General features: G+C 33.4%; 2 protein-coding genes across 2 annotated transcripts in view; both read right to left on the bottom strand.

Annotated features, from left to right (window-relative positions):
* Positions 1-1,264: 1,264 nt before the first annotated feature.
* On the bottom strand, positions 1,265-5,339 carry HELRODRAFT_159044 (hypothetical protein; the record flags this gene model as incomplete). The annotated part of the gene is made up of 3 exons (XM_009010968.1): positions 1,265-1,488; positions 2,768-2,995; positions 5,261-5,339. 3 exons carry the CDS (start codon positions 5,337-5,339, stop codon positions 1,265-1,267), a joined length of 531 nt encoding a protein of 176 aa, XP_009009216.1.
* Positions 5,340-12,221: 6,882 nt separating this feature from the next.
* HELRODRAFT_63764 (hypothetical protein) overlaps positions 12,222-15,703 on the bottom strand; it is a gene marked incomplete at both ends in the record, with an annotated part of 7,069 nt that continues 3,587 nt past the window's right edge. The window contains 2 exons of the mRNA XM_009010967.1: positions 12,222-12,477; positions 15,593-15,627. Of these exons, the coding sequence (XP_009009215.1) occupies positions 12,222-12,477; positions 15,593-15,627 (291 nt within the window). The remainder of the gene's footprint in view (positions 12,478-15,592; positions 15,628-15,703) is intronic.

Here is a 15,703-nt window from a genome sequence, read left to right as displayed (position 1 = left end):
TTCCGGTTACAACTTCAAGTCGGACAATATGCAGGCTGGCTGGTAAAATCTTGTAGTGATATCTGCTGTAAAAATTACTTTGCAGCAAAATTATCACACAAAATTTTAATTTAATATTATTCAGTAAGATTTAAAATTATAAACAAAACATTTGCACATTTTTTCAAATAAATATTTAAACAATTTTCACGTAAACAAAGCGTGCAATTAACAAGTGGCATGTATTATTTAAACGCTATTAAAGCTAATTCGACAATAGATTTGAATGTTGGTAGGACTTTATGTGATTCATGGGCCTAAGTAGCGAATAAAATAATTTCATTATTCGATTAATATTGCATCTTTTGAAAGTTAAATGAAGACACATTGCCTACTGCTGGAACTTAATTTTTCATTTTTTGAATTTGTTTAATAGTTGCATTAAAAATATTTTTTGGAGATTATGCATCGTACAGTCATGTTGCACACTCATGTTATATATTCATGTTGCAGACGAGTGTTGTACATACATGCTGCCCAATCGTCCCAATCATGTTTCACGATTGACATGACCATAGAAAAAAATCTTCGCATGTTTTTATAATAATTGCTTAAAAACTTTTTAAAAACCATTCCTAATGTTTCTACAATAAAACTTTAAAGTTCCATTGCTTTATAATGCTTTTAAAGTTTTTGTCAAACTTAAATTCTTATTCAACTTGTTTTTTTTATTTTCTCTCAATCATTTGAAATGAAGTCATACGAGTATGATATTTATTTCAACCTCCTCAAGAAATATCAGAAGGTTTTGAAATGTTTCGCGTTTCGTGTTCTTGTAAAACTTGTCAGCCGTGAAATTTTAAACTTTGCAAAGCCGCAAGAAACGAAGTTATTTTTTTTGTATAGCCACGAACTATAAGCAGTGCGCAGTAATAAAAAAAAATAGATTTTATTTTTTAGGAGTCGGTCAAATATTTTCCAGTAGTCAGAGTGAGAGAGTTTTCAATGGACGAGTGGGAGCCGGAGTTTCTCAGACAAATTTCTCTCCAGCCGACTGCGACACCATGGTTATCATCGCTATCGAACTTTAATTTATTCATGTTGGTATATCAGTCTAAGTGTGTATTTTTATTAACCCATTTACGCCTAAAACAAAACTACTGAATGAAAAACATCAAATTGTGCAAAATTGTAAAATATGAAGTATATTTAATATGTTTATTCAAAAAAAATTAAAAAAATTTATTTAAGTATAACGTTATAAAGGCGTCCTCAAATGGGGACGTTAGGCAGATGCGAGATGATACTTTTCGAAACACCCCTTTTCGATGCATAGTGTTTTGCCACATTTTTTACACATCCATCTAGCTTTCATGTGGCAAAAAGTACACTTTAGTTGTTTTTCCAATTTTCCAGGGAAGTGAAATCCTACTGTGGTTTCAATACTGGATCCGGCTTTTCTCTTTCTACTGGCTCTACTCGCCGCACCGTCTTTCAAATAGCCACGTACTATATGGCGACGAAACTCGAGTTGGTCCATTACATTCTCAGAAGTTATTTGCTGAATTTTCCAAGCATTGGTCATTGCCATGTCTAAAAAGTACGTAAATAAAACCCACCACCACTTTTTCCCTTTTACGCTTATTCGATATAGGGATAAGCATTGATCATGGTTATCTACTCCTCCCATTCCAGAATTGTAAGATGCGAACAATTTCGGCTGAAGAATGTTTTCTTTAGGTTTGGTTGTTCTTGACCATCTCTTTACATTGTTCAGTGGTTTGATTGAATCCCAGTTAGACAACATGCTACAAGCACTGTTGTCATACCATTTTACACATAAAATGCCATTTGCTTTATCAAATTTGAAGTCATAAGACCCTCTTGTCATTTTCTTAATTTCTTTTGATTCCATCAATGGACATTTCTGCGTTCGATTTTCTCTGACTGTCCCTGTGGCATTTATATGTTTTTTCTTTAGGTACACCATCAATGCGTAACTAGTGAAATAATTATCGAAATAGATATTATTTCTTGATGGTTCTGGTAAATGTTTTAGAAGGTCCAACACAACTTTAGCTCCTAGTGGTAATGCTTTGGTGTCTTCAGTTTCATTTGGTTTTTTTTCCACAATAAACATCGAAACCATAGCAGTATCCACTGGAGCTAGCTATCATCCAGTTTTTATACCCGAATCTCACGGGCTTACCTTTAATGAACTGTTTTGCTGGATGATGTCCATAATATTTTACCATAGATTCGTCAATGGAAATGTCTTTATGAAAACATCCCCATTGACAAAAGTTTTCTTGCAACTTGTCTGACAACGGTCTAATTTTATACATGCGGTCATTAGAATCTGCAATTTTGGAATTATCAGCCAAATGAAGAAATCTCTTTATTTCCAGATACCTGTCTCGACTCATAGCATTATAAACACATGAGACTCCGAGATCTTCATCTAGTGACCAATATAAACGCTCTCTTGGCAATGGATTGTATCCAGTAAAATATAAGATTGCTAAAAAAGTTTGTAGTTCCTCTGGTTCTATTGTAAATGAGTGGTTATTTTTTTGTCGTGCATAAATGATGGATTGATGGCATATGTAATTAGTAATATCCATGGAAAGAAATTTTTCAAAAATTTGTCTTGAAGACAAATCTTTAAGGTTGTCTTTGATTTTTTGTAGGTCTTCATCAAACGAATTACTTGTACTAGGTGATGCTGACGAAAAATCTGATTTTGTCCATTTGGGTTTTTCGAATGTAGTATATTGTTTATATAAACCTTCAGATATTTGATCAGGTTCGTTTTCGTTATCCGGTTCGTTATTCAAATCAACAGATATTTGTATAGTTCCTGAAATGTCTTTTGGAACATAATGAGGATCAATTATATTGTCATCATCAATTTCTTCGGCATCTGTCAATTCGTCCAAATCTGGAGGAAGGACACACAAATCAATACTGCCAACTGTTTCAAAATTATTACTTTCTATCTCTTCCAAGGCTTTTTCTAATTATTGAAAAGTTTTAGTGCCATAAAAGGATTTAGGATCCATGTTATTCACGTCTGAGGTAAAATCAAAAAGTTAACCATAATAAATTCATTTGTGCCTAACGTCCTCGTACGAGGACAGTAAGATGTTTGTGTTTGTAAATTACTTTATATCAAATTAATATTCAAAATAATGTTACTAACATAAAGATTAATCCAAAGACTTCTTGTTTTTAAAATAAAATTTTAAAATTTTTTTAACAGAAAAAAAATTTGCAAAAGTAGCTCTGTCACTATGAAAAAATCGCCAACTTCTAAGCTTCGTCACATCAAACACATGCACAAAAATGTCTAAATTACACTCACTACTAGTTAAATGGTATGCATTACCAGGATGTAGCAAGATAATTACCTTTAAAACACCTCCCATTTTAATTGATGCCAAATTCAAGAGGCGTACTCAAATGAGTACGGCCGGCATTAATGGGTTAATAGGGACAACTCCGTCTTTCGAAATAGTTTTCTGTAATATTCTTGAGTTCTTTTTAGATAAGAGCAATTGAGCTTTAACAATTCTGTTGAAACTTCAAATTTTGAAAAGTCTGTGCTTTATTGATTTATGAAAATAAACGAGAAGATCATTTCAACGAGCTTTGATAATTTCTGCTTCCTTGCTTTTTACTTAATTCTTTAAATTGAAATGAGCTGAGAACTTCATAGCTTCTTTATTAATTGGTGTGCTGAATAAGCAGCGAGAATTATTTTTGCAATATTTTAACATCTAAAAAATTTTATTTCAACAAACATTTGGAGTTTAAAAAATACAAACATGCAATATTTCCACGCTACAAATGATAGATGAAAATAATTTTAACGCAAACACAACTATAAAATGTCGTAAACGTTTCACAGCTAAAATTTGACTACGCTGGTTGCATTAGTGATCAGGTTTATGAGCAATAAAGAATAATATATAATTGAGGTCATAATTGTTAGAGCTGAAAGGTTTTGACGATATGAAAAACAGCCTTTGTGGAAAGAAACAACGTTATTGTTGTTGTTAATAAGACAGTGATAAGTGGCGAGATGAAGATACAATTTCAAATTTAATTGTCTTCGTCTGAAACTTTTACAGTCAGGTCTGCGTTCATCTCAAAAACTGATATTTATGATAAAAAAAAATAGCAGTCAAATGCGTTTATGCTAGATGGGTTTGTAGCAGCTGTTATAATGTCTCAACTATTTGTTCAGTTGTTAAAATGACACTTGAAGAAAATAATAATTATCCGATTGTAATTGTAAACAGCAATTATAACAACACAAACAAAACAAAAACAAATCAGCTGCAAAAAGCAAACAATCAACAACTTGAAAACATCAAATTTTGAGGATGTCATCAACTGCACCTCTAGCAACCATAAAACAAAACAAAATTACGGCCAGTTTAGATGGAAAAAGTTATTAGTCGGTTTAGTTTAAAAAATAAAAAAAGTGCTTCATATCTCACATCTGTCTCCAAATTACACCATTAACTACAAATCAATTACGATACGATAGAGGACAATACAAAAAATGCGAGCAGACAGCAGAATACATATACAACATCAGCCTAACAACACAACAGCCACAAATAACAACAATACACAACAACAACAAAACAACACCAACAACAACATACAATACAAAGCAACAACAACACACAAAACAAAATCAAAGCCCAATATATCATTTGACGAGAACAAATAAACATACATACAAACATAAAAACAAACAAACAACAACAACAAACATCGAACAAACAACAACAAATAACAACAACCATAACGACGTAGAAGTATTGAACAGTGCTATTCCATTAAAAACTAACCGCAGACTAATATATATCTGTATATTTGCATGATATTTGTCTGCTGCCGTAGATAGGCAGCACATCTGCAATGAGAGAATTAGAAGGACAAGACGACAATAAACAAGAGGACGATGACGACGATGATGATAACGATAAAGACGACGATGCTGGTGCTGCTGATGACGATCTTAATGAGGAGTGATGACGATGATGATGATAATCAATGTCATGTAAACAATCATTTCGTTTTATTGAAGTTTGACACAGCAAACAAGAAGTGCAGAACTGGTTTCTATTACCACCAGCATGACAGCAAACACATCGTACATACAGACCACAGTGCAATTAATTAGAACCCAGCGTTAGTGTGCACGGTAATAAATATATCTACGTCATCATCTTATCGCCACTACCATCATCATTCTTCCCATCACCATCATCATCTTCGTCATCATTACATACATAAACCATCATGTGCTTCTTATTGGCATGAAACTCTTCGCATACGTACATTGTGCTAGATGAGTCCACGCCGTAAACATGCGAAATACATTGTAGTTAATGCATGCGGGACTGTATATGTGTGTGTATGTGTGTCTGTATGTAAGCTTGTTTGCTTGTTTGCTTGTTTGTTTGTATGTGGGATGTATGCGTGTGAATGTATGGATGTACAATGTATGTATTATTTGTATTTATGCAATGCATTGACATTTAAATGCATTTTTTTGTGCATTTTTTGTTAGGTGCAGCTAGGTATGGAAGAAGGATCTAGAGAATGAGTTATATGCAACTAGAACAATATAATTAGTGTCCTGTTTGTTTTGTTTGTTTTCCGGCGAATGTGTGTGTATCTTTACCAGTGTTTGTTAGAGTTCTTGCTCGTTGTTGCTGCTGTCTGTTTTTTACGTGCTATATTTATGTACATGCATGTGATTATGTGTTTGTACGATGCTAATTAATAAAATAATTGGTCTTTTAATTGCTTGATAGTTTTGCATTTCTCCTACACACACACATGCCACCCAAATATCATACACATGATTGATTGATTGATTGATTGATTGATTGATTGATTGATTGATTGATTGATTGATTGATTGATTGATTGATTGATTGATTGATTGATTGATTGATTGATTGATTGATTGATTGATTGATTGATTGATTGATTGATTGATTGATTGATTGATTGATGCCATCCACACATTCCACTCACACGACGACGCAGGCCAACAACGTACACACACACACACACACACACACTTTCACCGAGCACACACACACACACTTTCACCGAGACTTTCTTCGCTATAAAATTCACAAGCAAGTAAAAGCAATTAAATGTTTATAAACAATAAATACTGATAAAAAATGTGGCATGCATGGGGATGTGCCATAGAACACAAAAAGTGCAGATGTACAACAAGCAAACATACAGCATGCAAACATACAACGTATGAACAGGCAAACACACAAACATACAAAATTCAGACATACAAATTTCAAATATACAATCATACAAAACTACCTCATACAAACATACAACTTTGAGGTATTTGCTAGCATCAAAATCGGAGAAGATAATGCAATTATTCATATGCACCTTTGTGTAGATGAGCAAATTTAATCTCAGATACCCTAAACAGTTGCCAGCAGACATGTTGCGAAACAAAATAAATGTTGCGTTGCAGGTTGAAGACCTACCTGATAGAGTTGACTCTTGTGTTATTCATCGTACAATACGGTTGAAGTTGGTGAGTGAAAAGATTTGTTGCAGGTCTTCACAATCACTTTCAATGTTTTTTGAAAAAATAATTGACTGTTGGTGAATGAAATTTTTAAGAATCAATCTTCTCATTGTCGAGTTTATTTGTTTTCAATTTAATTTCCTGGTCAGGTAAACTTCGTAACTTTTTTTATAATTTTAATTAATTTCTTTTAAATGTTCAATTAAGACATAAAATTTAGTGAAATATTTTTACATTATTATTGCTCAACGATATTTTTTTAGCTTGAAAACTATTTTTCTGCAATTTTTGGTAAGTTATTTAATTGTATGAATAAATTTTTTTTGTCCTTTTCAACTATTTTTTTTTATATAAAATTTTCTTACTAAACATTCTATAATTCCATAATATTCCCAACATTAAGTTTCGTGACATCCAACATTCACGACATTAACTTTCACAACATCAACTTTTACATCCAGTTTATGAAGACATAATTCGTTGAAACGAGTTCATATGATAAAAGAAAGATTATGCGAGTATGGCTGTTCAGCGGATCATACCGCGAGCTATTTGTATAAGTTAAAAGTTGAAATTAAAAAATTGCCAATATCATTATTTTTCTCCTTTTATTTCATATTAATAAACGAACAGAAAATTATGTCTGGCTCGTTAATGAAGCCAAATTATAGTTTAACTGCGATGTTTCTTGCTCCAAACACGGAATAAAACTCCGACTCCCATTGTCATTCCCGATCCCAGTGCGACTCACAACCGCAATTTTCATTTTTTTTAAATTCAATAAATTTTCTATTATCCGTATTTGGTCAGTTTGCTTATTTTCGATCTCAATAATGACGCACCGTGTATTGAAATAATTTTTAATTATTTTACTTTATTCGAATCTGCCGAAGTTTCACTTCAAAAATTTAATGAAGCCAGCCCATACCATCATATATTCAATCATTCATCCACTGCTAGCAGCACACTTACACTTCAACACTTCCACCCAAGTTGTTCGCCAGTGTTAAAGGGTTTGATAAATTCTCACGTCAATAAAAATGTTAGTAAATAACCTTGAGGTCTCCTGTTTGATTGCGTGAGCTTGTGTGTAACCACAACGCAGACTACCACGCACAATAAAAGTAGTTAGTATGTAATGTAAATTATTTAACTAAAAGCATACTCAAATTTTAAAAACATTAAAAATGTTTAATTTAATTTCATTCAAAATGTTGCGGCATAAATTTCAGTGCAACACACAGCATGGGGTTGGAAATAACTCGCAAACTCCTGGGCATTCATGCGTTAGAATCGTAAACATGCCCCTCCTAGCATGATGTAAATGATCACAAAAAGCTGTAAATTATTTCACCGTTACATTTTATATCTTCCCATCTCGTATATGTAACCACAAAACCATTCAATTTTGTTTTCTATCCATTCTTGCAAAGTCTATTTTATCCGAACTCTTTCTTTATTTTTAATTTCACAAATAATTCAACAAAGCTTCTTACGTAATGTAAAAGTTTTTTCCTGAGCTCCTGGTACAATTGTTCGGTTAGCAGCATCCAACACGTTTTAATGCAACTTTCGAAAAAATTCTTTATATCTTTTTTCTTCAATTAGATCAAATAGAACAATTTTTTCATTTCAATGCGTTGCATTCGTCTCACACCTCATTTTTTAGTCAATTTTTTTTTCGGTAATATGTTTTTTTTATAATTTTTTAATCAGTTTCCTATTTTGCAGTAAAAATTTGTGGCATGATCATTTTTGTGAGCAGATTAGTTATTTAACACTTTTTCATTTTGTAATTACGCCAGCATGGCAGAGTCAGTTCGTCGTGCTAGTCACACAGCTACGCAGGCATGTCCTCAAACTTTGGCAGTCCCTCCGCAATTTGTCATTTGAGTTCAACTGAATACTATTAAGAGGTGGTCAAAAGAAGGACCGTTGGTGAATAAATAATACATAAATCTCACAAAACAAGTGCAGTTTTTTAGTAAGGTGCATGAAAAGACGTTTCTCTCTTTTCTGTTTTTTTCTGTTTTTTTCTCTTTTTACATTTTTTCTCACACCCTCTCTTTTTCTCGCTTTCTCTTTCTTCCAACACTTTCATACTTTCTATTTTATTTTTTCTTATATAGAAAGAAAATTAATGATGAGGCATTTATTTCCTGCTAAAGTTGATGCTCTGGCGATCTCATAAACCTACTTACATGAACAAACTGACAAAAGATCCAAGTATTATCAGCCATTAATCAATCTCAATCAATTATTCAATCAATAATTTAACCGATCAGTCAAGCAAGCAATTATCCAATCAATCACTTAATCAATTATTTATTTAATTAACCAATCAACGATTCTTTTTCATTAATTCCTCGATGAAAACGTTTAAAAGAATGCGAATGCTTGAACGATTTTTTGGAAACTCTCCTTAACACTCGTTGATTCGATTGTTAGAAGGTGCGGGTGGGACATGAAGATGGAGATGTATGAAGTTAGAGGCCTTCATTTGAAAGACTGTTTAAAAGAATTTGGTGATGGTGAGAGTGACGATGACAAAGATGATGATGATGAGGATCATGGAGTGGATGATGAAAATGCAGATGACCATGATGATGTTGATGACGATGATGACGACAACGATGTTGAAACAAAATAGATTTCGTAAAATGCAAACTAAAGTTGTGAAAATATTTTGACCAAACCATTAGTAGATTTTTAATTAGAACACAATTTAGAATCAGCAGCCAATTTTTTATTTTTATATTTAATACATATTATTACTACTAACTCAGGGAAACTTTTTACACTAACCTTCAGCGGTGGCTATAGAGAAGGGGCCGGAGCCAATGAGCAGTCTTTTTATTAAAAGTCAGTCAGACTCAGTTTTTAAACAAAAAACATCGTTTTTAAGTACAATAGACGTGGCAAGCACAAAAAGGTTACCAGTTTAATGCCTAATTTTGGTCTCACAATTTTTAACAATTTGAGCATTTTAAAAATTAAGGATCTCCCGTCAATGTTGGTTAACTGGATTTGCCACTGCTGGATTCACATACTTGCGTCGCAGGGTTGATCGGGAATTCGGGTAGGAATGAATGAGTTAGTATGAGATGAGAGGCTTTTAAATGATTATAAGATTCAAAGGTAGCTAGAACAAATTGTACAACGAATGCAATAAATGTGATTGTTTAAAAATAGTTACCGTGCACCGAAGTTGGTTCAATTATAAATTCCTACAACCAGCAAGAAACTGTCGTTAGATTGTGTAAAAAATTTCCAGGTTTGCGAAGTGGCAGCTGATTCATTTAAGGAACAGTCTCACACGCACCATGCACATCTTTCTGAACCTCTGAACCGTTTAAATGGCTAAGCTTAAAAATTTTACTCAACATTTCATAACTACGTACAATGTTTTGCTTCAAAAAATTCTCTCCACTTTTAAACAAACCCTTCATAAATGGAATTTAGAAATTATTTCATACTTTCGACTTATCACATTCCACCGATGTCTGCCAGTGCGAGAAGAAGTTGTGAAGTTTTCAGAATGATGCACATGTCGTGTCGGATGTTCACTTTGCAAACAATTCATTTATTTCGTTCGGCGCGTCGGAAAATGTTAGTGAATGCCTCTATGTACAAACATTCATATCCTTGCTGCGTGCAATGTGCGCGCGCGCGCGCGCGCGCGCGTGTGTGTGTGTGTGTGTGTGTGTGTGTGTGTGTGTGTGTGGTTTCACGAAATTTTTTTCCAGTTTTTTAAATTATTGTAGAAGAATCTTAGCTGATGTGACCAACAAATTCTTTACTTTTTTATCATAACTTGTTGTAATGCTAGCTAGCATTCATGACAATCGATTTCACAAGAAGCAATCCACACGTTATGAAATTTCTTTTGAAATCGTTCCTTTTGTCATTTGGGAACTTGTCAAATTTTTGCATGGCGGCGAGCAGAGATGGCAGTTGTTAAGTAGTCAAGAAGATATTCCTACAAGCAACTCATACAAGAGACTTTGAATAATTTCGACGTTTGTTTCATCCACGCAAGGTACGAATGCATCAATTCTTAAATGTTCCTCTAAATGGTCGGTTAGTCAGTTGATTGGTCGGTTAGTCGGTCGGTTGGTCACTCGGTTGTTAGGTCGATCAATTAGGTATAGTCAGTTGGTTGGTAAAATATATGATATTTTACAGTCTGAATATTTTACAGATATTAACAGTCTGAATCCAGTGTCGAACATATAGAGGCGTGCATTCATGCATTATTTGCGAGATAATTGTGAAAGCTTCAATCATAAATCAAAGCAAGACAAAAGATAAAAAATTAAAATTGCATAATTACGAAGATGACAGTATGAAAATTTCCTTTCAAATAATTAAATAAAAAACTGAAGTCAAACAAAAATTGTTGAACAAAAACAGCGGCAAAGCCTGCGAGAGTTATATGGAAAAGCACTGAAAATTTTAGGCGTACACTTAGAAGAAGATGAAAATGTACACCACTTAATTGCTACGACATGCCTCACTTATTATCGCGTGACAGTATGATAGAACTTTAATTTCATTCAATTTCAAGTCAAAGTTTGTGACAACTTTCAGTAAGTGATGTAAATGATTATTTCATATGAATGCGTTCAAGTGGACTCGACATCGGCTGCTCACTGATGGATGAACGAAGAATGAAAAAATGATATGAACCAACGGATGAAAGGACATTCGCAAAAGTTTCGAAGACACTTCCAAAGGAAATTGTGAAGGAGAGATCCGTGCAGAGGACTTCAGCAATCACCATGCAATTAATGCAACGGGAGTGATATTCTATGTACGAAATATTAAATTTGTTTCAAACTTGTTTTTCTCCACCAATTACAATTTTTCGACGTGATTAAGAAAAAGTGATGACGATGATGATGATGGTGATGATGATGGTGATGAGGATGATGATGATAGTGATGAGGATGATGATGATGGTGATGAGGATGTTGATGACGATGGTGATGACGACGACGACGATGATGATGATGATGATGTACGGATTATTTATATAATTATCCAACAATATAAAAATTACTCGAAACAACAACACATGTAATTATATTTCTAAAAAAAAGTTAACTAAAATCTGTGATGGCTACGTCATTACGGTCACGTGGTAAATGACATCAGCCGCATACATCTGACGTATCACCATGACAACAACAACAACAGCAACAACAACAGCAACAACTGCAGAAAACGAAACAAAACAAACTGCTAACAACCGTTAAATATTTCTCAGTAACCTCACAATTTTTATATAAAAAAAATAGAATATTAAAAGCAGATTGGTACCGTGAGTCACACTTCGAATGACACGGCGTCCTCGAAATAAGTGTCAATGACCTTATTTATTTAGCCACAAAAATTTATGTATATAATACACACACACATACACATACACACACACACACACACATATATATATATATATATATATACAACGAACCATTTTGAAACGTAACAATAAAGAGTAGCAACAACAAAGAACGAAAAACGCCAACAACGAGAAACAACAACAACAGAACAACTAACTACGACACAAATTAGCAGCAAACAACAATTAATATCAACAATCAACAACAACGTAAACAGCAAACAACAAAATTGACAAAACAACTCACTCAATATCCTGATCAATTTTCAAACAATTTTGAATATCCATGTTTGAGTTTTTTCTCGAGTTGTTGTTGTTGTTGTTGCAGTGGTTGTTGTTGTTGCTGTTGTGGCGGCTGTGTGAATAGTTGAAGCAACAGACGACTTGCAGGAACTCCTCCCTGAACTTCTTGCCGAAGAAGTAGTAAGGTACGATGTTGATGGACGAGTTCGTGAGGATCATCAGGTTGGCCACCTCGTTCAGCACGAAGATTGGAAGGCTGCTGATGGAAAATTAATTTGATATTTTCAAATAATTCATCTCTACACTTGTGTATGTTTGCACGTAAGATGAGAGAGATTTTATCATTCACCTAACATTTTTCGATGTAAATTTAAACCCGACATTTAGTTTTCCATGTTTTTTCCGCCCGAATGACGAAATCATACAGTTATTATCAACAATGATCTAGTTTCAACTCGAATTGAAAAACACAAATTTTCAAGTTATATATTGAGTTAACCATTCCGATCTTTTACTAAATTGTTAGTATCACCGCCACTCTGAGTTTCTGAAACACGTTGCCTAAAATTTTTTTTCATTAAAAATGCTATTGTTTGACAACAGTAACTTATTAACAACTGATGATTGTCTAATTTATGATTTTTGTTTTTCTTAACAGTAATTTAACGCATTAGAAACGTTTTAAACAATTGAAAAGAATTCAATTTAGTGACCTTATATAAGTCTGGTTAGCGGTTACAATTACAAATGAAAGCATTCCATTAAGATTGCCTTGTTTTAATTTCACCACAACAACTACATGCTTCGTCAGGCCTAAGCTTGGCCATCGACTGTGTTGATAAGTTGATAAACTCAGATAATGTTTTCGTAGGTGGCTACAATTTTTTTAATAAATGTCTGATATGAAGTAGTTTCTGTCTGGTCTGTAGGTCACAAGTCGTTCTTGTTTTATTGTATGCTAGTAGTAGTTTTCAAATTTGTCAACAAATTAACATGTGTATTTACAAATTGAATTAAAATTGATTTGTTCCTCATAAAAGACAGACAAATAAACTATTACTAGATGATATTAAACCATGTCTATATACAATTTTTAATTGCCATCAACATTACCATTGCTGTTGTCCTTTCATTTCATATCATCATAAACATGATTGTCATCAGTATTTACTTCATTCCATCATCATATACACCAGACCTGGCATCTTCATAATAATCAGAAGTGCCAGAAATATAATCAACATGATAATTAAAGCCAATAAAAACCATTAGCAACAACATAAACAGCTTGAGAGAAACATGAACAGTACTATGACAAGAGCAACAACGACAGTAACAGCAACAAATACAGCCACGACAGCAGCCACGACAGCAGCAACAACAACGACAACAAAAAATGAAAACAGCTTTTCTTGAATATAACAAAAAACGCATAATTAATAGTATTTAAAATTTGAAGTGAAATCTGAGGTGGTTGTTTTTTGGATAGTTAAACAAAAAAATTGAAAAGCAAGAAAGTTGTTTCAGTCCTCACTTGAATCATATCACAAATTGAAGCATCACAGGAAGAACAACATCAAATTTCCGCGGCTTATAACATCGTCACTATGACGTTTTTTTTTTAAATTGTGAAGACAGTTACGTCAACATATTTTGTGACGGCATGTAAACAAACGTGATGAAATGACGTTATCAACATGTTGCCTGGCCCTACGTAAACAAATATCATGACGACAAAGACAATGGTCATAAGCTCGTTAAGAACTTGCAAGCTCCATATTGACATTGTTGATCATGATAGTGATGGCGAGGGTAATGATGATGATAATGATGATAATGGTGGTGATAATGGTGGTGATGATGATTGTAATAATGATGGTGATGATGACAATAGCATTAATCATGGCTGTATGGACGATAAAAAACCTTCTTAAATATGGTTGTATTGATACAGGGAAGAAAATAATGGCAATGCATAAAACTAATTTTGTGGTGTTGGTGGTGGTGTTGGTGGTGGTGGTGGTGTTGCTTCGAATTCGTGAGTGAATGTGGGTGGTTATGTTAGTAATGGTAATGATTTCTTTCATATTTAAATGTTCTTTTAGTCAGATAACCTTCTTTCTAATCAATCGACCTTCCGTTAATCAACCGTGCATGCGTCGAAACTACAATGCATCACTACAATGCATCACTACAATGCATCACTATAATGCATTATTACAATGCATAATTGCAATACATCACTACAATGCATCACTACAAAGCATCACACAAAACATCACTACAATGCATCACAGGACACTACCAGGCATTACCAGTGATGACGTAAGTACTCAAAAAATGTACTTAAGTATAAGTACTAAGTACTCAGTGATAAAAGTACTTAAGTATAAGTGCTAAGTATCAAAACAAATTGTATACTTGATACTTATAAGTACTAAGTATAAGTACTAAGTACATAAGTACCTAAGTACATACCATGGTTAATTTGAAATATTTATAAATTTATTAAACTCAGAAATCAACTCATTATTTACAGTAATTTATTTACATCAATAAAAGAGTTTGTCCTTTTTGAGTAAAAGTAAAGTTTCAAATGATTTATCACTTAAACGATTTCTTTTGGGAGTGAGAATCATTCCAGCCTGGCTAAATATACGTTCCACAGGTGCTGATGATGGCACAGTGGCATTGTACTTCAAAAACACTTGTGCGACAGCAGGATACCTAAGGAACAATAATATAGTTGTTAACCAAAATAGCAAATTATTAATTTGTTATTAATACTTGAGAATAAAAATGTATTAGAAAATCAAGCATATACATATTATACATATATAATATATTACAGAAAAATATTGATTACCTTTTGAGTTGTTCCATATCATATGAAGGATCACTAAGATATTGCAGTCCTTCAACTTTTTCATTCGATCGTGATTCGGAACTTGGTTCGTGGAAACAATAAAAATCTGCACTAGTACAACCTCTAGTATTTCTGTCTTCATAAACTGTTGAAGAATTGCTCATTCTGACCACTTCTGCTAGAAACAAGTCTTCAACTTGCTCACGAACTGATGATTATTCTATCCACCTGATTTTAAAAAAACGGATGGCTGATCGAAGCCACAACAAATGCTCTCATCTTGCTGTTGCTTGAAATATCTTTAAAGTCAATTATATCGCCAAAGCGTTTATCCATGCCACATTGAAGAGCAGAAACAAGAGCTGAAGTGTACGATGGAGTAAAAGATTGCAGTTTTCGCTGTATAACAAATATAGTTGGTAAGACAGCACCAAAATAAGACTCCATTGAAACCTCACCTTGGAGCTTGTCCAATGCTAGTGAAATTGGTCTCATCAGTTCCAACCACTCATTAAGAAAACTCAAATCTATATTGCTGAACTTCGGCAGCTGCAAACGTTCCATCACAACATTTACTTTATCGCGAAGACTATATATAATGCTATAACAGTCAAAT

Source organism: Helobdella robusta (genome assembly GCF_000326865.2).
Source record: "Helobdella robusta unplaced genomic scaffold HELROscaffold_1, whole genome shotgun sequence".
Lineage (NCBI taxonomy): Eukaryota > Metazoa > Annelida > Clitellata > Rhynchobdellida > Glossiphoniidae > Helobdella > Helobdella robusta.
Note: the sequence above shows the minus strand (reverse complement) of the source record. Positions and strands in the feature narration are given on the sequence as shown.